The sequence below is a fragment of the Mus caroli genome, chromosome 10, assembly GCF_900094665.2.
Source record: "Mus caroli chromosome 10, CAROLI_EIJ_v1.1, whole genome shotgun sequence".
NCBI lineage: Eukaryota > Metazoa > Chordata > Mammalia > Rodentia > Muridae > Mus > Mus caroli.
The window spans coordinates 34,573,266-34,596,061 of record NC_034579.1 but is presented as its reverse complement, the minus strand read 5'-3'; the positions used below and the strand labels follow the sequence as shown (position 1 = coordinate 34,596,061).

At 40.0% G+C, this 22,796-nt stretch overlaps 1 protein-coding gene across 1 annotated transcript in view; it reads right to left on the bottom strand.

Moving 5' to 3' along the window:
- The window catches only part of Lama4 (laminin subunit alpha 4), a 142,710-nt gene that overhangs the window by 2,169 nt on the left and 117,745 nt on the right, over nucleotides 1–22,796 (bottom strand). The window contains exons 28-37 of the mRNA XM_021173805.2: nucleotides 20,121–20,254; nucleotides 19,080–19,244; nucleotides 18,625–18,772; nucleotides 15,252–15,439; nucleotides 12,997–13,186; nucleotides 10,774–10,929; nucleotides 9,529–9,688; nucleotides 4,408–4,538; nucleotides 2,819–2,912; nucleotides 1,959–2,078 (exon numbers count right to left, since the gene is read on the bottom strand). Coding sequence (XP_021029464.1) covers nucleotides 1,959–2,078; nucleotides 2,819–2,912; nucleotides 4,408–4,538; nucleotides 9,529–9,688; nucleotides 10,774–10,929; nucleotides 12,997–13,186; nucleotides 15,252–15,439; nucleotides 18,625–18,772; nucleotides 19,080–19,244; nucleotides 20,121–20,254 — 1,486 coding nt within the window. The remainder of the gene's footprint in view (nucleotides 1–1,958; nucleotides 2,079–2,818; nucleotides 2,913–4,407; nucleotides 4,539–9,528; nucleotides 9,689–10,773; nucleotides 10,930–12,996; nucleotides 13,187–15,251; nucleotides 15,440–18,624; nucleotides 18,773–19,079; nucleotides 19,245–20,120; nucleotides 20,255–22,796) is intronic.

The following is a 22,796-nucleotide window of genomic DNA, read 5'->3' as shown; positions in this document are numbered from 1 at the left end:
ACAGTGGTATTGTGTGTATCCTAGGGAGAAAGGTTGGAAGAAAAAGGCAAGCCCAAAGAATCAATAAGAAACTAGGTTGGAGGAAAAGGAGAAGCGGTTCCATGGAACGGTACTTGCAGAAAAAGGAGGAGCAATATTTGCTAGAAATAGAATCCCCAAGTCCTTGTGGGAAGGTCTGGAACAAAGGCAGTATCCCTGGATATTAAGGAACTTCAGGCTCAGGTGCTACAGGGAGACCAGAGGCAAGGGCAAAGAGGCAATGGGTGAGTGCTTTGTTTAATTTAATCCTGTGTGCACTGGGAACCTATGACATAGCTGAAGCTATACCATGATGTCTAGGAAGGAAGCAATGTGGAGAAATAGTACTGATATGAGACAGTTTTCCCAGGTAATAACATGAGGGGCAATGGTGGCCTTTACTAGAGTCCCTTTCCGAATCAAAGCCAGAACAGAGGCAGAGGACTGGGGGAGATACTGGTGTGAGTACCTGTGTGAAACACAAGAGGGGCTTTGCTTCTTGAGGGTCTTAACTATGCCTTTGGCTCTCAAGTTACCAGTGTTGGTAATGTTGGTATCTAACTGTTTCATTGCTCTGAAGAGACACCACAACCAAAGCGACTCTTGTAAAAGAAAGCATTTAATTGGGGCCTGTTTACAGTTTTAGAGGTTTAGTCCATCGGTGGGAAAGATGGTGGCATGCAGGCTGGCATGGTGCTGGAGAAGTAGCAGAGAGCTTTACATCCTGATCCTTATGCAGCAGGAAGAAAGACAGACTGGGCCTGACACAGGCTTTAGAAAACTCAGAGACACCTGCCCCCCCCCCCCCCCCCCCACACACACACAGTGGCTTACTTCCTCTAACAAGGCCACACCTCCTAATCCTTTGCAAATAGTGCCTGGTGACTAAGCTTTCAAATATTTAAGCCTATGGAGGCCATTCTCATTCAGACCACCACAGCTGGCGTCTGAAAACATCAGCATAGAAAGAAGAGGCACACTTGGTTACTACTGCTTTGAGAGCACCCAGGTAAGATGCTTGACTTTATATGTTGATTTTTCTCTTTTTAAATTATTGACTACCTTTATATGATACAGTTTAAAAAAAATCTAGTTAGGAGATGAAAAGCTTAAATATCTCCATTTTATAACCACCTCTCTAGCTTTCACTTTCAACTTTTCCAAACTAGAGAAATACATAAAAACAGTCGTGTTCAGCATTAAGGCAATGGTTGCTGTTCTAGGGGCATAAAGGAATTGCAGGCGGCCCCCAGGTGCCTTCTCACTCTCCTGAGTGAGATGACATTTTGGCAGCTGTTTACAGAACTGTAGCTGGAAACCTCTCTTAGGGAATGCCATTCTATGAGAGCAACATAACTTATGGTCTGCAGCTGTTTTCACCATTTAGACTAAGTCTGGGCAGGGGAAACATGCACTCTTTCCTATTGTGTAAGGGGAGATATCGTCAGTGAACTTTCCTATTGTGTAAGGGGAGATATCGTCAGTGAACTTTTATACTCAAGGTTCTCAGGTCCTATGGCACTACCATTCATAAGTGAATTTTCTCTGTAGTGTTTGTGTGTGTGTGTGTGTGTGTGTGTGTGTGTGTAGAGGATATTTAAAGGGGAAGGATGAGAAGTGGGGAGAGAGAGAGAAAGAGAGAGAGAAAACACAGCAATATGGAACCACACATCTATTGAGCATACTTTTATGTATTATTGATCTTGAATGAAGAGTTAAAGTTTTGGTACATTATTTTTGTTTTTGTTTTTGTTTTTAGTGTTGGGATCAAGTTCATTTCTTTGTTGCTCTTTCCTATTAAGGACAATGGCATATAAAACCCTTTGAATTATTAGGTGAGTTACGAAAATACAAGGCTCACTTCTTAATATAACAACAATGATGAGGGCTTACTGGGTTTTTCTGGATTCAGAAGTGTGTACGTTCTCAGAAGCACTTACCTGGAACACCTCCAACAAACACAGGCTCCCTGTGATCAACTGGCTTTGGATTCAATGGCCCAACTACATGGTTCACTTCTGAATCTACATCCAACTGAACCACGTTTGAATCTCTAATAACTGAAAACCAAGACAAAGACTGGTTATATGTGATACCAGGGTAATTTTTACATGAAATAAGTTATCACAACACCAACACATTCCAGAATAAAAATCCCCATACTCTTCTATCATTGAATACAGCAATAATGTCTAAGCATAATTACTGAGTAATCATAGTGACATTTTCCTTAGACAAGGGGACAATCAGATTCCATGCTACTTGTTTGTTGTTGTTGTTTTGTTTGTTTTTTGTTTTTGCTTCAAAAGTTTTATGACATATTTTGGCATTATTTTGGTAGTATTCATATTCATGCTTTTATTATCTATATTCATTGTTTATTAAGAATAGCTGAGAGTGGAAGTGGTAGTGGTGGAGAGATGGCTCAGAGGTTGGAAGCACTGGTTGCTCTTTCAGAGAACCTGGGTTCAATTCCCAGCATGCACGGAGCAGCTCACAACCATCGACTTCTAAGGGATCCATCATCCTCTTCTGGATTCTGTTGACGCCAGGCGTGCCTGTACTGCACAGACACACATGCAGGCATACACATAAAATTAATTAAAAAAAAAAGGATAAAGAAAAAGAATGGCTGTGGGGCTAGAGAGATGGTTCAACAGCTAAGAGCATGTACAGATTTTAGTCATCCATCAGTATCCTATAAAATCTAAGTTCTTCCAGGACACCACCCTCCATGTCTCCATGTGCTGTGTGGGCTCAGGCTTGTATGTGATACCCAGGGACATTCCAAGTTTTTCACCTGTAATTCTGTGCCATCTGCCATCACAGAGATTCTGCTTGGGAGTTACTGAGGTAGAAAAGTCTCTGACACCGTTGTTGACTTTCACTATGACCTGCCAAGATGAAGCATGTTACATAGTTAGTTTAATTTCTCACCATCAGGGTGAGTTTTATAACTAACTCACCACAGATAAGAAATACCCTGAACAAATTCTCATATATGAGTACAGTTGCGATGCGAACACAAGAGGTCACTCTTTGATTGGTGATAGAGACAGTTAACATTAAAATAGTTTAAGTACATCTTTAGAGAGAGAACAAAAGCATCCTACAGAACAGAAATAGAGGGATGGTAAGAACTGTAACACAATGAATTTGCTTAGTTTACAGACTGTGTTCTGTTTATACAAAGCAGGTTGAGACACTGAAGACACTCCGGGGCAGGCCCTGTACCCAGCATGACAAACACAACTTACTTTTGTAAAAAACAATTATTTTGCCATTTTATTTTTGTCTTACTGACCTTTTGCTTGTTTGTTTTTATTTTTGTCCTTTTTTATTTTTTATTTATTTATTTTTTTAATAGAGAGGACGTAAAAATGGGTGGGGTGGGTAGGGAGGTTGGGAGGATCTGAGAGAAGTTGAAAGAGAAGAAAAACATGATCAAACCCTAATGAATGGAAAAAAATTTCAATCGAAAATGAAAAAAATAAAAGATATTGGTGAAGAGAATAGACTTTCAAGCCACGCTGTTTTTGTCCCACTTTTCTCAGATGTAAACTAAGTGTGATAATACTATGTGCATCTTTGAGAGAATAGGATGGCTGAATCGATTCACTTGCATAAATCTTTTAGAATAGTACTCAATACCTGGTAACTAATATGTATATAATATGTAGCATATATTATATACTAATATGACATGTAATATGTAGTACAATACTAATGTATAATATATATATATAATATAAGAGTTACATATATAATTATACATAGAAAAAATATACATACACACATTCATTTTAGGGTTTTATGACAGCTAAGTTTTTTTTTATGGCCTAATTATATGTACTAGAACCTAAATAAAGCTTAGTTATATTAAGTTTGAGGCATTATGAAAATATTCCTTTTCCTTTAGACTTATTCACACACTATCTTGAATGTTTTTTAGTAGTATCTTAGGGTGAATGTGTTATTTAACTATAGCATAATACAAACTTGTGGCAATTGAGAATAATACACACACACACATCTGTGATAAGCATATAACCATTTAGAAAAATGCTTTTGCATTTGTGGATGTTGGAAAGTAGATATATTTTTCCTTGTATTTGCTGAAAAAGCTTTCTTCTAATTTTTTTCTTAAAATGCCATGCTGTTGTTGGTGACTTTCTGGTAGTCTTGCCACAGTCGCATGACTCTGTTCTAATGAACTCCCAGTGTGTGAGTGTGAACACACGCATTGCACACACTTAACACTCATGTTCAGCTTTCCTCTCTGTCCCACTAGAAAGACTGATGAAGTAATGCTGTGAAACACACACGTCTGCTACTTTACATCAGCACTCAGGGTTAGGCCAGCTAGACTGCTAACGCTCAGGATACTACCTGTCCGTTTCTCATGTGCACGTTCAGGTATTCCCCGTTGACGCTGTGGCCATGGACAAGGATTCCAGAACTGCTCCGGGGGCGGACTTCAAAGGCAATTTCAAACTTTAACCCAATATTGAAAGACTCATCTGCAGAGGGAAATAGAGATTACCAAGAGAGCAAAGTAAAATTTCTAGTTGTGGCATGACTTTATGAGGACAATACACTATATGCTATGACAATTCAGAGGCAGCAGCGTTCCAGCCTCCAGCGCCATTTACTACTTTAAGAGAGGGAAGGGGATGGCAGGATGGCTCAGAAGGTAAAGCATTTGCTGCAAAAGTCAGCTGCCCTGTGTTCCATCCTTGGAACACATGTAAAAGAGGAAAGAAAGAACCAACTCCACAGAACTGTCCTGTGATCCCACACATGTCCCCAGTGAAGGAGCTAGAGAAAGTATCCAGGGAGCTGAAGGGATCTGAAGCCCCATAGGAGGAACATCAATATGAACTAGCCAGTACCCCCAGAGCTCCTTGGAACTAAGCCACCAATGAAAGACAACACATGGTGGGACATGTGGCACTAGCTGTGTATGTAGCTGAGGATGGCCTAGTTTCTCATCAATGGGAGGAGAGGCCCTAGGTCCTGTGAAGGTTCTATGTCCCAGTATAGGGGAATGCCAGGACTGGGTAAGTTGGGGAGCAGGGGGAGGAGGGAGGGGAGAGGGGATAGGGGATTTTTGGAGGGAAAACTAGGAAAGGGGAAACATTTGAAATGTAAATAAAGAAAATATCAAAGAAAGAAAGAAAGAAAAAGAAAGAAAGAAAGGAAGAAAGAAAAAGAGAGAGAGAGAGAGAGAGAGAGAGAGAGAGAGAGAGAGAGAGAGAGAGAGANAGAGAGAGAGAGAGAAAAAGAGAGAGAGAGAGAGAGAGAGAGAGAGAGAGAGAGAGAGAGAGAGAGAGAGAAAGAAAGAAAGAAAGAAAGAAAGAAAGAAAGAAAGAAAGAAAGAAAGAAAGAAAGAAAGAAAGTGTATTTGGTCTTCTGGTCTGAGCTTGTGCCCTGAGCAGACCTTCTGCAGGAACTCCACAGCCAGCCCCACAACACCCAGAGTAAGATCCACTCCCAGGAGCTCTAACACTCCCAGGATCATAGGATCAGAGGTGAGGCAGATACAACATCTGCCCCAACACCGGAACTAACTGGACCCAGGCACCCAGGAACTCCGCCTGAGCAGTGGCACAGGTTCCTTCCCGTCTGAGCCTGTGCCCTAAGCAGACCTTGGGTGCAAACTCCACAGCCCCAATCCCACAACACCCAGAGGAAGCTCCATTCCCAGGTACTCTAACACACCTAGGATCCCAGGATCCCAGCATCCTCGGATCCCAGCATCCCAGCATCCTGGGATCCCAGCATCCCAGGACCTCAGCATCCCTGGGTCCCAGGAGTTTGGTCACACCAGGATCTTAGGGTCCCAGAGGCAGCTTGACTCTCAGGAGTTCTAACATACCCAGGATCTCAGGATCCCGGAATCACAGGATCACAGAGACAGCTGAACTCTCAGGAGTTCTGACACAACCAGGATCACAGGAAGGACAGGTTCCAGTAAGATATAGCTAGGGAAGGTAGCACTAGAGACAATCAGATGGCAGGAGGCAAGTGTAAGAACATAAGCAACAGAGTTTATTTGGCAAGGTTACTTGGCATCATCTGAAACCAGTTCTCCCACCACAGCAAGTCCTGGATATATCATCACACTGGAAAAGCAACATTTGGATTTAAAATCACTTCTCATGATGGTAATAGAGGATTTTAAGGAAATAATAATTCCTTTAAAAAAACACAGGAGATCACAGGTAAACAGCTAGAAGCCCTTTAAGAGGAAACACTAAAATCCCTTAAAGAATTACAGGAAAACACAATCAAACAGGCAAAGGAAATGAACAAAACCATTCAAGATCTAAAAATGGAACTAGAAACAATAAAGAAATCACAAAGGGAGACAATCCTGGAGTTAGAAATCAGGAGTTGCAAGCATCACCAACAGAATACAAGAGATTGAAGAGAGAATCTTAGGTGCAAAAGATACCATAGAAAACATTGACACAACAGTCAAAGAAAATGCAGAAAGCAAACCAGTCATGAGATTCAGGACACAATGAGAAGACCAAATCTAAGGATAATCGGTATAGAAGAGAGCGAAGATTTCCAACTTAAAAGGTCAGTAAATATCTCCAACAAAATTATAGAAGAAAACTTTCCTAACCTAAAGAAAGGGATGTCCATGAACATACAAGAAGCCTACAGAACTCCAAATAGACTGGACCAGAAAAGAAATTTTTCATGATACATAATAATTAAAACACCAAATGTGCTAAACAAAGAAAGAATATTAAAAGCAGTTAGGGAAAAAAGGTCAAGTAACATATAAAGGCAGACCTATCAGAATTACACCAGACTTCTCACCAGAGACTATGAAAGCTAGAAGATCCTGGGCAGATGTCATACAGACCCTAAAAGAACCGAAATGCCAGCCCAGACTCTCAATTACCATACAGGGAGAAACCAAGATATTCCATGACAAAACCAAATTTATGCAATATCTTTCCATAAATCCAGTCCTACAAAGGATAATAGGTGGAAAACACAAACACAAGGAGGGAAACTACACCCTAGGAAAAGCAAGAAAGTAATGTTTCAACAAACCCAAAAGAAGATAACCACACAAACATAATTACACCTCTAACAACAAAAATAGCGGGAAGTAACAATCACTTTTCCTTAATATTTCTTAACATCAAGGGATTCAATTCCCCTAAAAAAGACATAGACTTACAGACTGGATACATAAACAAGACCTAGCATTTTGCTGCACATAGGAAACACACCTCAGTGACAAAGACAGACACTACCTCAGAGTAAAAGGTTGCAAAACAATTTTCCAAGCAAATGGCCCCAAGAAACAAACTAGAGGATACATTCTAATATACTGAATAAAATCAACTTTCAACCAAAAGTTATCAAAAAAGATAAGGAAGAACACTTCATACTGATCAAAGGAAAAATCTATCAAGATGAACTCTCAATTCTGAACATCTATGCTCCAAATGCAAGGGCACCCATATTCATTAAAGAAACTTTACTAAAGCTCAAAGCACACAATAATAGTGAGAGACTTCAACACTTCATTCTCAGCAATGGACAGATCATGGAAACAGAAACTGAACAGAGACACAGTGAAACTAACAGAAGTTATGAACCAAATGGATCTAACAGATATTTATAGAACATTTCATCTTAATGCAAAAGCATATACCTTCTTCTCAGCACCTCAGGGCACCTTTTCCAAAATTTACTATATAATTGGTCACAAAACAGGCCTTAACAGATACAAGAAGATTGAAATAATACCATTGCACCCTATCAGATCACCACTGACTAAGGCTGGTCTTAAATACCAACAAAAACAATGGAAAGCCCACATACACATGGAAGCTGAACAATGATTTACTCAATGATAACTTGGTCAAGGAAAAAAAAAATAAAGAAATAAAGGCCTTTTAGAATTAAATGAAAATGAAAACACATCATACCAAAACTTATGGGACACAACAAAAGCAGTGGTAAGAGGAAAACTGATAGCTGTAAGTGCCTCCAAAAAGAAACTGGAGAGAGTTTACACTAGCAGCTTGACAGCACACCTGAAAGCTCGAGAACAAAAAGAAGCAAATACACCCAAGAGGAGTAGATGGCAGGAAATAATCAAACTCAAGGCTGAAATCAACCAAGTGGATACAAAAAGAACTATACAAAGAATCAACAAAACTAGGAACTGGATCTTTGAGAAAATCAGCAAGATAGATAAACCCTTAGCCAGACTAACCAGAGGGCACAGAGACAGTATCCCAATTAATAAAATCAGAAATGAAATGGGAGACATAACAATGAAATATATCTTAAAATAATTATTCTGTTTGTTGACTATTAACAGTTGAAAATATTAAAATCATGTTCTAAAAAAAAGTGTATTTGGTTACACTATGATTTCTTTATCAAAGGTTGTCCAAAGTTCCTAATGCTTGTTCTGTTGAACCTATTAAAGGTTTGCATCATTAAGAAGGGTTAATCCTTTATATTTAAGATGTTTGTTGCTATGCATTAGATGGTGGGTGTGCGTAGGTTCCTAGGATTTCTTCTGCTTTTGGAACATTTTCAGTCCATCATTTAGCACACAGACTGACACACATGTGGCGTGTAATAAAAGCTGCTGAATGCATGAGCCAGGCAGTAATGGTTGGGAGGACATCTTCAGAATAAGGTCTCCCAAGGACAGTGCACAGGATTTCAGGGGTGTGTGTGTGTGTGTGTGTGTGTGTGTATGTGTGTGTAATTTCCTTCAGTGGGGACAATAGTTCATACTAACAATCAAGAAAACATAGAGGAATAAGGTGGCCAAGAGCTGACATAGACTGGGACACAGGACAGCGCAGGACGTTCTGTGTCAAGATGGCCTGCACCTAGAAGTTCAGCCAAGGAAAGCAAACAAGGATTGGTGTTGCATATTTGGTATGAAACAGTAAAGTGGCCAACAGTGTACCTCAAGGAAGGAGGTCATCTCACAGGGATAAGCTTGGCATTATTAAACTTTAACCGGGAGCTTAAACTTCCCTGTTAACTGTCTCCACGAAAAAAGCACTTCTGGATTCATGCTTTCGACATGCATCATTGTCTCAGTGTGTTTTGTTGCTATAACAGAATTCCTAAGCTGGTTGATTTACAAAGAAAGGTTTATTAGGCTCACAGTCCTGGAGGGAAAGGATGATGTTAGCATCTGTACTGCAGACATGGACGGTTCTGTGAATATGTGTGTGTGTGTGTGTGTGTGTGTGTGTGTGTGTGAGAGAGAGAGAGAGAGAGAGAGAGAGAGAGAGAAGAGGTGTTAGGAGTTTATAACAATGCATTCTAATGTTGAGCAATGTAATCTTCAGGGAATGAGAACTCACTCACACGAGGACAGTGTTACTCTTTCTAATGACTGGATAACCTCTTACAGCCCGCCTCCCGTTCTTCATGTGTTGCACTGGGGAGCAACTGGAGTTTAGATGGGAGCTAACTGTAATCACATCACTGCGGTCACATTACCTAGAACCACATAGCCGCCTTCTGTGGAAAAATAAGTTCCTGTTTCCATTGGCCCTTCAAAGCAAGGGGTCACGCTAAACGTTTGAGAAGCGGAGGCGATGGAGGCACCATTGAGCTGGAGATTGCCAAGGCAGCCACTGAAACTGTAGACGGAGGTAATCTGAAAGAAGAAGAAGTTACTTAGAATCCCCTTGCCCAGCACCCAGATGCACCATGGGGAAGTGAACAAGTGAGTTAGGCCTTGTTCATTTTAGCTTCTGAATGATCAATATTGCTCCTTCCTGGCAATGACTTTTAACTAACTCACCAAAGCTAGGAGTTTGTATTAATAAGTTGCAACTGCAGTTTTCTAGTTGACAATCATATTATCATTCATTTTCCTTCAGAAATGAGGCTGGGTCCAAGATTGCGGATGTGGCTGAAAGTACTCTGCCAACGGGAGGCAGCTAGCCTATCTGGCTTCATTAGCTTGTAATGCAGTTGCAAACTTAATCATACCATGGGACATGACACTTGGATCACTGTAGACAACTGGTTTTATACCACATTTGAGAACAGTGAAAATGCCTGCCACAGAATTGGCTGTTTATTTCAAGTCTAATTATAACGTAAACGCCCTTTCCTACTTATCTGCCAGTGGATCTTAACAATGTACTGACACTGTGATAAAATCGAACCTATGTTTGTGTTTTAGATAAATTAAGTCTTTCCATACTTTCCTCTCACTGAGAAACACTTTAAAAACAAGTATTAGTTATAGTTTGATTTATAAAAATGTTTCTTATATTCCCAGTTGAAGAATTGCACTGATATGTGCATTCTGTGCATGTTTAGAAATTGTGAGAAAGAGAAAAAAATGGAACTGAATTTAAATGAGCTGAAGTTTTTTTTATTTTTGTTTGTTTTGCATTCAGTAATATAGTAGAATGACTTGTTATCTGGTCTTACTGTAGCTTTACATTAAAATTATAGGTACTTGCAGAACTAATAAAGCCCCCTGGCAACATAAGTTTTAGGACAGTTTATACCTATTAAACTTTTTTCATCTCGTTTCTATTTTAAAAGTCAAAATGCTCCAGGGCAGGCAGGAATCCCACAGTACAGCCTAGGATGGTTTTTATTTATTTTTTCCCCAATAGAACTGGTTCACTTTTACTAGGTTCCTACTCAGTAAAATGAGAACCTGGAATCAGTGTGCTTCCGGTTCATGGGGTCAGTGGCTCAGCCTTGCCACAGCAGGATTACCTGGACATTTTTCACGGCTCTTCCGGGAGCCACTCCTCCCAGATAAATGGGACCCTTGATTTTCCAGGCAGCGCCACTAGGGGGAAGCCTTTCTTCTAGGACTCGTAGACCATCAATGACCAGTCGACCACTGCTCTTTTCCCGAATAAATATCACCTGGATAAAAAGGAGGAAAATAGTTTGTTATAGGTACGTTCCCAAATTGAGGGAAGGCTGTGTTGTCCACTCTTCCAACCCTGGTATCGCAATGCTCTTGTAAGGTACAGAAAGTTTTAAAAAATGTGAGCCCATCTTGGAAGGTCAGGGACTCTCTTCCTCTCAGTAAGCGTTTGATTCTCTTGTTCTTGGAATGTCAGAAACATTATTCCTTGATCTTTGTCCTAGAGCATATGTCTTTATTTCTAACTGTTTCTAGGCCCCCTTGCTGTATGTATATTGGCATTTCCCCCCCCCCCCCCGTTTCTCCTCGGGTTTACCATTTCATGCATTAGAGCAAGTGTCCCTCTATTTTCTTATCTCTAGATAGAGTGACCTACAGCTATCCATCTCAGGATACATTTTTGACATGGTTCTCTAGGAAGCTCTTCCTAGCTGACCAGCCACATGCCACAGTTGACTGTAACACGTCTAGTACAGTGTATTCTTCCGTCCCATGTCCACAGGCTACCTCCAGTATTTAGGCACTTCCTGTCTTCCCAAGCGATTTACTCACTTCATAGATCCCAGAGTTTACCTTTTGAAAGGAAATCAGTAATAGTTGTCAAAAATATGAACCTAGCTTACTGCTGAGTGGGGAAAAGTAAAAAATTCATTAGAATCCAAATTTTAGCTCCTGCTAATTACTGAGCCTTTGATTGAAATGATCACTGTTAAGGTCCAAGTAAAATATTAAGGCCTAGATAGAATGTTAAGGCCTAGGTAAAGTGTTAGGGCCTAGGTAACTGTTACCCAGCTAGCCTGCCATTATAAGGAAACTTTTTCATATGCTGTTTCTGCTGTTACTAAGAAACTTTTTCATGCCCAAGTTGATTATATATTCTGTGGTGTTCTGTGCCCTTGGAAACAATTGCAATAGAAGTCAGTAGAACTGCTATGTATAGTTACTCACAATAAGCTTGGACCTGAACCAACCGCCCAGCACCACTTCTTGCACCTGTGTTTAAGCTTTTATGGTATTTGCTTTTATAAGCGGCCCCTGGGATGACTCCCAACATAAGAGACACCTGTACCAATATAAGAAACTAAAATAAGATTTCCATTTTGAGTAGGGGTTGAATAGAGTTTAAGTTGCCAAGGCCTCACCAGGAACTGACATCTTACTTCACAGAAAGAGACATGTACATGAGTAACTGACATCCAGGTTGGCAAGTTAAGGCATAAATGTTAGACAAGGCAAGTCCCCTGCAGTTGAGTACCCCCAAAATGGGAGAGGATAAATGTATAACAAAGACATGTCCCTAAGGAAGTCCCCTATGCCTAAATCCTGATTGGTGGAATAACTTGGCACAGATGTTTGTAGATCTCAGGCTTAAAAAGCCTCGTAGGACCTTAACTTGGGGTCATGGTTCAGCTCTCAAGCCTGAATTATGTCCCTAATTAGGTGGTCAGCCTTGAGATGTAGTGTTCAATAAACCATCCCTATTTATTTTTTTTTAATTTTTAATATTTTTTATTACGTATTTTCCTCAATTACACCATCCCCATTTGATTGAGATGGGTGTCTGAGTGGTTTGTGTAGCCATTCCCAAACCCCAAAGATTACAATTAGCATGTAATTATCTAAAAATATGGTTTGAGATTTTTAAAATAAGCAATTAATAAATTCCTAAAATTAATGGGCTGGAGAGATGGCTCAGCGGTTAAGAGCACTGACTGCTCTTCCAGATGTCCTGAGTTTAATTCCCAGCAATCACATGGTGGCTCACAACTATCTGTAGTGGGATCTGATGTTCTATTCTGGTGTGTCTGAAGATAGATAGCTACAGTGTACTCATACACATAACATAAATAAATAATTTAAAGTAAATAAATAAGTAAATAAAGTTAAATAGAAAAATAAATAAAATAATTAAATAAATTCTTGAAATTGAACTTTGGGTGCACAGCCTCAGAATTTTAACACAGCGTTTTCTAACAGGCCAGTAGTATAGAATTGGTGCGGTGCTAAGCCACTAAGCAGTGGGTAATATTTGCTGACAGCACTATTCTCTGCATTCAACTTACATCATGCCACAATCCATCATTGTATTTCTCCTGGCTTCTAATCTTCAGTTTCTTATGGCCAACGTTAAACATAAAGACCAAGCGGCCATGGGCCAAGAACAGGGTCATGAAATCATTCTCTTCTTGGTCTGAGACATAGAAAATCATCCCATGTGAGGAACGGGTCTTCAGACGAATGGCAAACTGGGATCTGGTAAATGAAAAGAGAAGTTACCGTATGTGAACTGATAATAGAATGATAACTCAAAGTAAACTTTCACAGTAATACAGTTCAAGAAAGAATAGCCATTCTATCTAGTCCCAAACAGCTTCTTTCTAATTGTCCCCAATGATGCCTTAATGAATTATTATGTAGGCATGGCTACTTCCAATGAAAATTCTTCTCTAGACCCTTTCTTTGCCTTAGAAGTCTCAAGCCCACAGGACTCCATGGAAGTCGTCCTTACTTTACTCTGCAGATATGTTATACATTTACTAACGAAAACCCAAGCAGCTGGTCACACCATGAGGGATTTTTCCTAGTAAGATTATTTAAGGTGGGAAGACCCACCCTAAATCTTGATTTATGGCCAGAAAAATCACGGTAAATCTGGTCACACCTTCTGGAGGCTGGTGACATAATCGGACATGGAAGAAGGAAGCTTTTGCTTTGTATTTGTTTGCACTCACTCTTGCTGGTAATTTCAACTACACTGTTGCTGAGGTATCACTTTGCTGGTATTGGAATCAGTTTCTTTGGGACAGTAACATAGATCAAAGACCAGCTGAGACATCTAGGTCATGGGTGGAAATATTGCTGGGGTCTTTGCCTATCTGTTGGGAGCTAGCGATTGTTGTACTAGCCTGACCACAGCCTGTAGGTCACCCTAACAAATCCTCTATATAATATAATATAATATAATATAATATAATATATAGTATAGTATAATATATAACACATACTCACTACTCACTTCATATATCCTATAGATTACCCTTTGAAAGAAAGTAAGTAGCAGTTTTCAAAAATTACCTTACTGGTGAGTGGGGGAAATATATATATATATATATATATATATATATATATATGTGTGTGTGTGTGTGTATGTATATATATATGCATAATATTATCAGTTCTGTTCTTCTAGAGCAGTGGTTCTCAACTTTCCTAATGCTGAGACCCTTTAAAACAGTTCCTCATATTGTGGTGACCTCCCCCGCAACCATACAATTATTTTGTTGCTACATCATAACGGTAATTTGGCTACTATTATGAATTGTGATGTAAATATCTGTCTTTTCCAGTGGTCTTAGGAGACCCCTATGAAAGGGTCATTTATCCCCAAAAGGGTTGTGACCCACAGGTTGAGAACTATAGTTCTAGAAAATCCTATGTAATAAAATTAGTAAATTAGCCCAACATGTTATATTAATTTATCTCCGTGAATAAATAGCAATGAGTAATTAACAAGCATAGAGAAAATTTCACAAAAATATTGTTTGTATACCACACAAATTACAGATTAAAGGTCTCTCCCAGGAGGAGGGTATAGAGTCTATACTACAGTCAAATATAACATGTCAAAAACAGCCACCTAAGGGAGTGGAAATAAGTGTGTAAAGAAACCAGTATAGAACTTTAGCTCCAAGTATGTGTAAGATATGTTCATTAAGTCTATTTCTTGAAGAATACAAAAACATGGATTTTGCCTACTAGGTAAGAGGCATCCAGTGTGAAGGCCCTGGAGACATAAATGTTATAACGGTGTATCTTAAATAATATTAGGTCCATAGAGATTTGTGAAGACTTAGTGAGGTTTGGGACATGGAGACATAAACACTATAACAATGTATCTTTAATAACATTAGGTCAATAGAGATTTGTGAACTTAGTGGGGTTTGGGACAGCAGGAGATGCAGGAAGGTGATAACAAGGCAGCTGATGGGCCATTTACAAATTTCCTTGATCAGGATGCCTTCTCTTTGATCATCCTTGGTAAACTGCAAGAATGGTGGCTTTATGTGCCTGCTATTTGGAGAGAAAGTGGGAGCATAATTTCTTGGAAAGCATGAATCATGTATTGTTTAGTATATACTTTGACATTAAAAAAACCCCCAAACAAACTGAAGAACTAAACAAACAAACAAACAAACAAACGAACAAACAAAAACAGGACTAAGAAGAAGCAAAAAGAAAAGGTTGGAGAATGGCTCCCTTTGACAAACGAGGATGGAGAGTGGCAAGAAACTTCTAGAAGGAAAGTGCACGCCTTTACTTTTCACCAAAATCTTCTTGTTTGTGTTCAAACTCCTGGCGACTGTTGGCCGTGCCGCCATATTGATAGGCATGTTCTATCACCCTGGGGCTGCTGGAGAGGTGGCAGTGGGAATCTCTTGGAGCTTTCCGTTCCAGAAACTTCAGGCCAATAGGATCCCATGAAGGCGCATCCTTACTCTTCTCTCCCTGTAGGAAAAACAAGTGAAATGGAGGGAAGAAAGTCCCACAGTTGGTAACAAAGTTTGATATGCCATGTCTTTATCCTTCACTAAGAATACAAAATTAACAAAGTGACAGTTGTGTGTTTCTATTCATGAAATAGCAGGCTACTTTGCCTTCTATTGGCATAAACAAGGAACAGAGATGGTAGCAACACAGCATGTCTGCAGATCCAAAGTTCTAATCTGTGATTGTAAAAGGGCACAAGAGTGCAGTGTTAGAGGTAACATCACATTACCACACAGTATTGCTTATATATGCTATGTAAATAAGTTAAGATATTGGGGCTGGAGAGATGGGTTAGGAGCACTGGCTTCATATCCAGAGGACCTGGGCTTGGTTTTAAGTACCTACATGACAGCTCACAGTTGTCATCGACTCCCATTCCAAGGGATCTGATGACCCCTTTAGGTCTCCTAGGGCACCAGGCATGCACATGGTGCACAGACGTGCATGCATGCAGAACACTAATACACATAGAATAAATAAGTTTTAAAGTTAAACTTGAAAAATATTTAATATTATTTTTGGTCTCAGGCTATATAAAGAAATTTTGTGTGACAGAATCAATATAGAAAGGCATTTTAAAGTATGATTCTTTTCTTTGACAGATCCATACATATATAAATTTTAAACATTATGTTGTACCCTTCAAATTGCCCTGCTGATGCTAAAACGTAGTGCTGTGAAGCTATTGTATAATATGTAATGATTATTTAGTCTTTACTTCTGAGAATAAAATAAAAGTGTTAGTAAATTCTCTTGTAATAATGTATTCAATTTCAAGCAAACATTTGTCGAATATTGGATGGCATAGGTAGAGATGAAGGAGATCAGCGTTGCCGTGTGCCTTCTGTGGTGCTATGTGGTGGGGGATGGAAAGGTGCGAGATTATGACTGGATCTTAAGAACTTGTAATCAATATGGAGAAACATGTCTATACAAAGCACTCAGGAACCGTGTTGGTGACCTTTGGTTGAAGAGCAAGGGGTAGAGTTTTGTTTTTAGGCAACTAGGAGCCACACAGGTTTTAAAAGCCGGAAGTAGTCAGATCTGTCCTACTTTGGGAGCTGATCCTAGAGACGTTTGGCAGCAGGGAGCACTGGGAAACCCCGCAAGATGTTCAGTATGATGGAGTGCGCTTGTCGCTGCTCTCCCTAATTCCTGTTTAAGTGTCAGATCTATACATAATTAAAAAGAACCCACAGCAGTCTGGGCATCTAAAGGGAGTTTCTACTAGCAGAACGAAGCAGGGTGGAGATTCTGGAAACTCTACACTGATGAGAAAGAACTGCAGTACAACTCTTTATCTCATGTGAGCAAAGAAACCGCTAAGAAACCTGGCTGCGGCCACGCCTATTACTATCCTGTATCCAGATAGAGTGTGAGGCTAATTAAGTGTGGATAGTCTCTGCCCCGGCTGAGATTAAAGGCGTGTGCCACCACCACCCAGCTGCCCAGTTAATCTTAAAGCATAAAAACTCTGAAAAAAAGTTTAAGCCTAGAACATAGTTTTAAAGGCAGGTGTTCTCAAGCACTTGTGGGGAAATACAAAATCAGTGCTACTTCTTTGAGTACATTATTGCCTCTATCCAGTAATCCTAATACCTGGAATCTATTCTAAAAATTAATTCAACTATGCACTCAGAGGAAGTGATAACAAAAATAAATTATTATCATCTAGACACTTTAATGCAGCCTTGCTAAAAATTTAAACCAGGGCTGGGGGTGGTGACACATGCTTTTAATCTCAGCACTTTTGAGAGGAAGAGACAGGCAGATCTCTGTAAATCCAAGGTCAGCATAGACTACAAGCTAAGTTCTAAGACAGTCTGGGCTACATAGAGAAACCTTGTCTCAAGCAAGCAAGCAAGCAAGCACTGATGAGAGGCAGAATAGGCTGTCATATTAAATAGGCAGCCAAGGTAGGTCGCACTGAGTTGATGAGATGTTCCTAGAGGGGCAGAAGAGAAATTGGGCAGATATTTGGGAAAAGAGTGGAAGTGGCGACCCAAGGAGAGACAATAAACATTCGAATGTGGCCAGCTTTGGTAACAGTGAAGAGGCTGGTGAAGGGAAAGAGTGGGTGAGTGAGGCAGGCAGTTGAGATAAATGAGGGAAAGGGTGTCGCTCACTTAGGACCTTTCTGGAACTCTAGGGTCTTGGGCATTTTTCTGAGGGCAGTGGGGAGGGGGGTACTCTGATTAGAGGTGTGCCTGATAGGCTTGGATGCTGTGCTGAGAACAGATGGAGAGAAACAGTAAAAGCAAGGAGCAGGAGCCTGTTTCGTAAACTGTTGCAGTAACTCACTCAAGAGGAACATTGTTACAACCACACCAAGAAAGAGATGGGGAGGGTTAGCCTGACAATGGGAAGGGACTGTGCCTTTCACTTGGAATAGAACCAAATAGTGTGCATGAGTGTATAGGAAAGAACAGCAGTCAGAGATGACATCTTACAGCTCAGTATTTAATGAAGGAGCAGTGCATATCCACCTGTGCGTGTAGGTGGAGGAACACAAAGGCTGAGAAAGCAAAATAAATTTTAGTGATTTTCATGACTGTGACAAAGGCTTAAAATTATTAGTGAATCATAGTATATGTTATATATACTATATTAACTAATTATATACTAAAATATGTAATAAAATCAATTAATACATAATATGTTATATATAACCCATAGATTATATTATATATTTTATGTATTATTTATGTAGACCATATATATAATTTATATATCATATAGACCATATACATTATATATTTATATATATATAATTTATATAGATTAATTATATAACACATAAAATTTAATATAGTGTGTATATGATATAAATACATATAATGTACATGTAATTTATATATACTATAAAGTAATATATGACATAATTTATATATAATATAACATGTATTATATGAATTATATATATTATTGAGTATGTAGATATTTACACTGCTAAACATTAGACACACACACACACACAAACATGTTCACACGTTAAGAGCAGGGCTGTCTTGCCTGCTGTTAATAAAGGCCCTTAGGAGTAGGACTGGGCTGACTCTGCTCCTGAGAGTAGTCCCTGGTGCAGCACAGCTGGGGGATCTGAGCACAGGGCAGCTGTGAATTCTGCAGTGTTAATGTTCATTTACCTGTTTGTTTGTTTTAGGCTTTGAGGAATTCTTTCCTTTTTTGTGAAGGAGAAACAGAGGTGACGACTCAATCGGACACTCATAGAGTGAAGTGTGGACCTTTTCGGAATAGCGCTGGAAATCTTCGACTTCCACATCTCTATCCAACCTGTTTGTAAGAGGAAAGGAACATCCTAAAATGCTGTCTGTAATTGTATTAGGAAAACTATGGCAAGACTCTGTGGTGATAAAAATGTATGTGTGTGTATACATCAGCACATATTTGTGTGATGGATTCTTACCTATTTTACCAAGAATCCTATCAGTCAGCTAACACTAATTTCTGGCATTCCACATTCTGTCTTACTGCTAAGGACTGTAAATTACATGCTTATCAGCTTTAGTAATATAAACATTTCTCTACTGTATTGACCATTGACAATCAGGCACATTCACCAGTAAAATATAGTGTATACCTGGTAAAGTAGGCATTGCTTATACATCCAGTGAAATTAGCATACTGAGGACTGATGGGTGAGCCACCAAAGTAGAACTTCTTCTCAGTTGTTTGAGTCTGCTCTGCCTTCCCTTTTGTTGGATTCTTCCCTCCAAGTCGGCTTTTGTCTACTACCAGTTCATATCTGCAAAGAAAAGAGTCGGTACACACAGCACGTTTGACTGAATGCTACTTTTCAGCAAACAGGTAGGTTTTCGCCCAAGGTCAAAATTAAATATCTCAAAGGAAAGACAGATTTCTCAGGAGGCACAGGAGGAAATGGCTAAATATTTGGGCCTGCAAGACAGGCTCTTCAAACGGAGGTTGGAATCTAAATCTCCATAGTGAATATTTTCTTAGTGGAAAACCGGAGCAGGCCTCTGGGACTCATCCCGTTTCTAGGGGGCTTCGTTGCACAGCACACAGGGTGGTTAATCATTAGAAACAGTCTAGAGAAACTGTACAGCCATTCACTTTGGATGGGATGTTTCGCACAAAGAGACTGCACAGCACCAGTCTTAAAAAGAGGTTTGTTATTTCAAAACATTTTGTTTTATGAGAAAGAAATTCAGTAATACACACACACACACACACACACACACACACACACTAAAATGCTGTCATAAATGTAACACCCTTTACTGTTTAGGTTTAAAATCTAAACACAACCAGTATTTGCCTAAACTCTTCTATATGCAAGAAACCACTTCATTCACCAAGTAGTGTAGGTAAGCACTGTCAGTACAGAGATGAAAACTCATCTTTTTATGGACACAACCCCCATCCCCAGGCCCCAAGAGTCTGCATTTATTAAGCAACTTTATGATGGCTTATTTGGTATCTCTTGAAAATCAGTAGCATCCTTTTGGAAGAAGGTAATGAATGTTTCCTTCCATCACTTTTTGGAGCACTAGAAAGCAACAATTTAGCCTAGTAACTACAGCAGGGTCAGAAGCATACACTGCAAACAAAGATCGGGGGGCAGGGGGGGGAGGGGAGTATAAGAAGTGAGGGGTGGTACCTTGTGTCTGAGATGGAGGTGACCACGAAGTGGGGCAGCCCATCGTGGTACTGCTTGTCTGTTGACATAACCTTGATGCCCTTTACGTCCATGACAACAGTGCCGTTGTCCAGCGAAATGGAAAACACGTCCGACTGAAACACAAGCACAGGTGTTTAAGTAGGAATCCGAGGATAAAAACCAGATGTATTTTCAAATTTGCTTGATGGTATTGCTTAAAGGAACACACGGTGTGCAGAAAGTTTGCCAGTAGGGTAATTTCTGTGAATAGCAACAATTAAACACCTTTGCCCATGTTAGTGCTCCTTCCTTATAGAAGTAGACATGTTTAGGGCTGGGGAGGGCTCAGCAGGTAAACATGCTTGCCTTGATAACTTGATGACCTAAATTCAGAACCCCAGAATCGATGTAAAAACTAGATCCAGTAGCATGCATCTATAATACAGCACTACTATGGTAAGATAGGACATATAGACAGGAGTATCGCAAGCCAGCCAGCTAGCCTGGAGTACCCATGGAAGTGGCAAAACCAAGAGAGTACCTGTGGCCTCGGAACAAGGAGAAAGGTGAGAATTGATGCTTAAGAGTTGTGTTTTGACCGCTACACATAACATGGATATACTTGTACATATACACACTCTTTCCTTGTCTCTGCGTCTGTCTCGCCTCTCTTTCATATACTTCAATGGAATAAAAGGTACACCCATATTTTGAACTGAAAGCCTTTGGTGGTTTTGCCATGCAAAGAGATGGTTCAGTCTCAATGACTTTCCTTCCCTAAGCATTTCTACCATATCAATGTCACGTGATCCCTTTGAAGCCTCCAGGAGGATATAGCTAGATGAAGAGACTGGAGCTAATTCACTAATATGGTTTTTAAAGATGCTTCTCTCTTGTTGATATATCAGGACAGGAGAGAACTTTCAGGAAGCAGAAGTTACTTCTTTTCTGAATTTGCTTAGTGTGTGTTTTACAGCATTGGCAGATGAGGATAATGTTTTCTTTTCCTTACATCAACTTCTAAGGCCAGCTTAGTCCACAAACCCTGTGAACTGCACACAAACCCAGCCTACTGTTTGTGAAAGAAAATTATCTAACGAGCCAGGATAATCTGAGGCAAGATTTGGTGCAAAAGTGTGGCAGGATTTTCCCTGTCCAAATACATTAGCACAGCAGGAGGCCTGTGATTGGACAGGGAAAAGGGAGGCAGAGCTAAGAGTTGCAGAGACAGAGAAAATTGAGGGGATAATGGGAAGGCCAAGATGGAGAAGGACATGAACCAGTGTGACTTTAACCAGCCACAGGTAGTTATGATACCATAAGATTAAAGTAATTGGGATAAAGCCTTTATCATTAGCAATTGGTTCTGAAATTATTGTATTGGCATTTTGTAAATTGAGAATTTATTGATACATAAATCTGATTGGTTAATTATAAGCTTTAAGAGTTTTGATTCTACCAGGTAAATGGTTGTTGTGATGGCTGACCTTGGGATGGACAGTCATTGTGTGGCAGTGAGAGGAACTTTGGAGTTTCGGCACTGCCGGAGAGTTGGTGGGTAGAGACAGAGTCAGTTCAACCACAATGGGGCCGAGAGTTACCAGCATGTGTGCAGGAATGTGCCTGTTCTGTTTTTGATATTTCCCGCAACACAAAAGTCCTACAAAAAGCTATTTATAAATCGGCATAGATGCTATTGATTTAAATTACATTGAAAAAAAGAAACAGGGCTAGGAGGAAATAGCAGTTTACAAAGTGCTTGTTGTGCAAGCATGAAGGACCCAACTTGTTCCCTAGAACCACAAAGAAGGCCGGACATGGCTGCACACACCTGTAACCCCAGCACTGGGGAGACAGAGACTGGTAGATTTCTGGGGTTCACTGGCCACCTTGCCAGTGAAAGATTCCTCAAAAACAAAACAAGTCCAAGCTGGATGGCATTTGAGGAAGAATGACACCCACCTAGCTTGCCCTTTGGCCTCAACATGCACAAGCACACACGTGTACAAGCTTGTGTGTACACTCCTGATATACACATACAAAAGAAATAAATTTCAAGGAGGTGAGAGACTACAGATTAGCGCAAGAAGCAAAATTTGCTTTCAAAAATCATAGCTTGGACAGAGATATATCAGCTGAAACTTAGCTTTGCCAGACCTCTATATATCTTATTCATTTTCATGGGCATGAAGATGGAACCAGGGCTGTATATACGTTAGAGCTCACTACCAGCTCACTACCACTGAGCCACATACCCAGCCCTTTATTTTTGATGTAAGTTTTAAACACTTTGCCCCTTCTTAGAATTGGGAATAAAACACCCATGGAAGGAGTTACAGAGACAAAGTTTGGAGCTGAGACAAAAGGATGGACTATCTAGAGACTGCCATATCCAGGGATCCATCCCATAATCAGCCTCCAAACACTGACACCATTGCATACACTAGCAAGATTGTGCTGATAGGACCCTGATATAGCTGTCTCTTGTGAAACGATGCCGGGGCCTAGCAAACACATAAGTGGATGCTCACAGTCAGCTATTGGATGGATCACAGGGCCCCCAATGGAGGAGCTAGAGAAAATACCCAAGGAGCTAAAGGGATCTGCAACCCTATAGGTGGAACAACATTATGAACTAACCAGTACCCCTGGAGCTCATTTCTCTAGCTGCATATC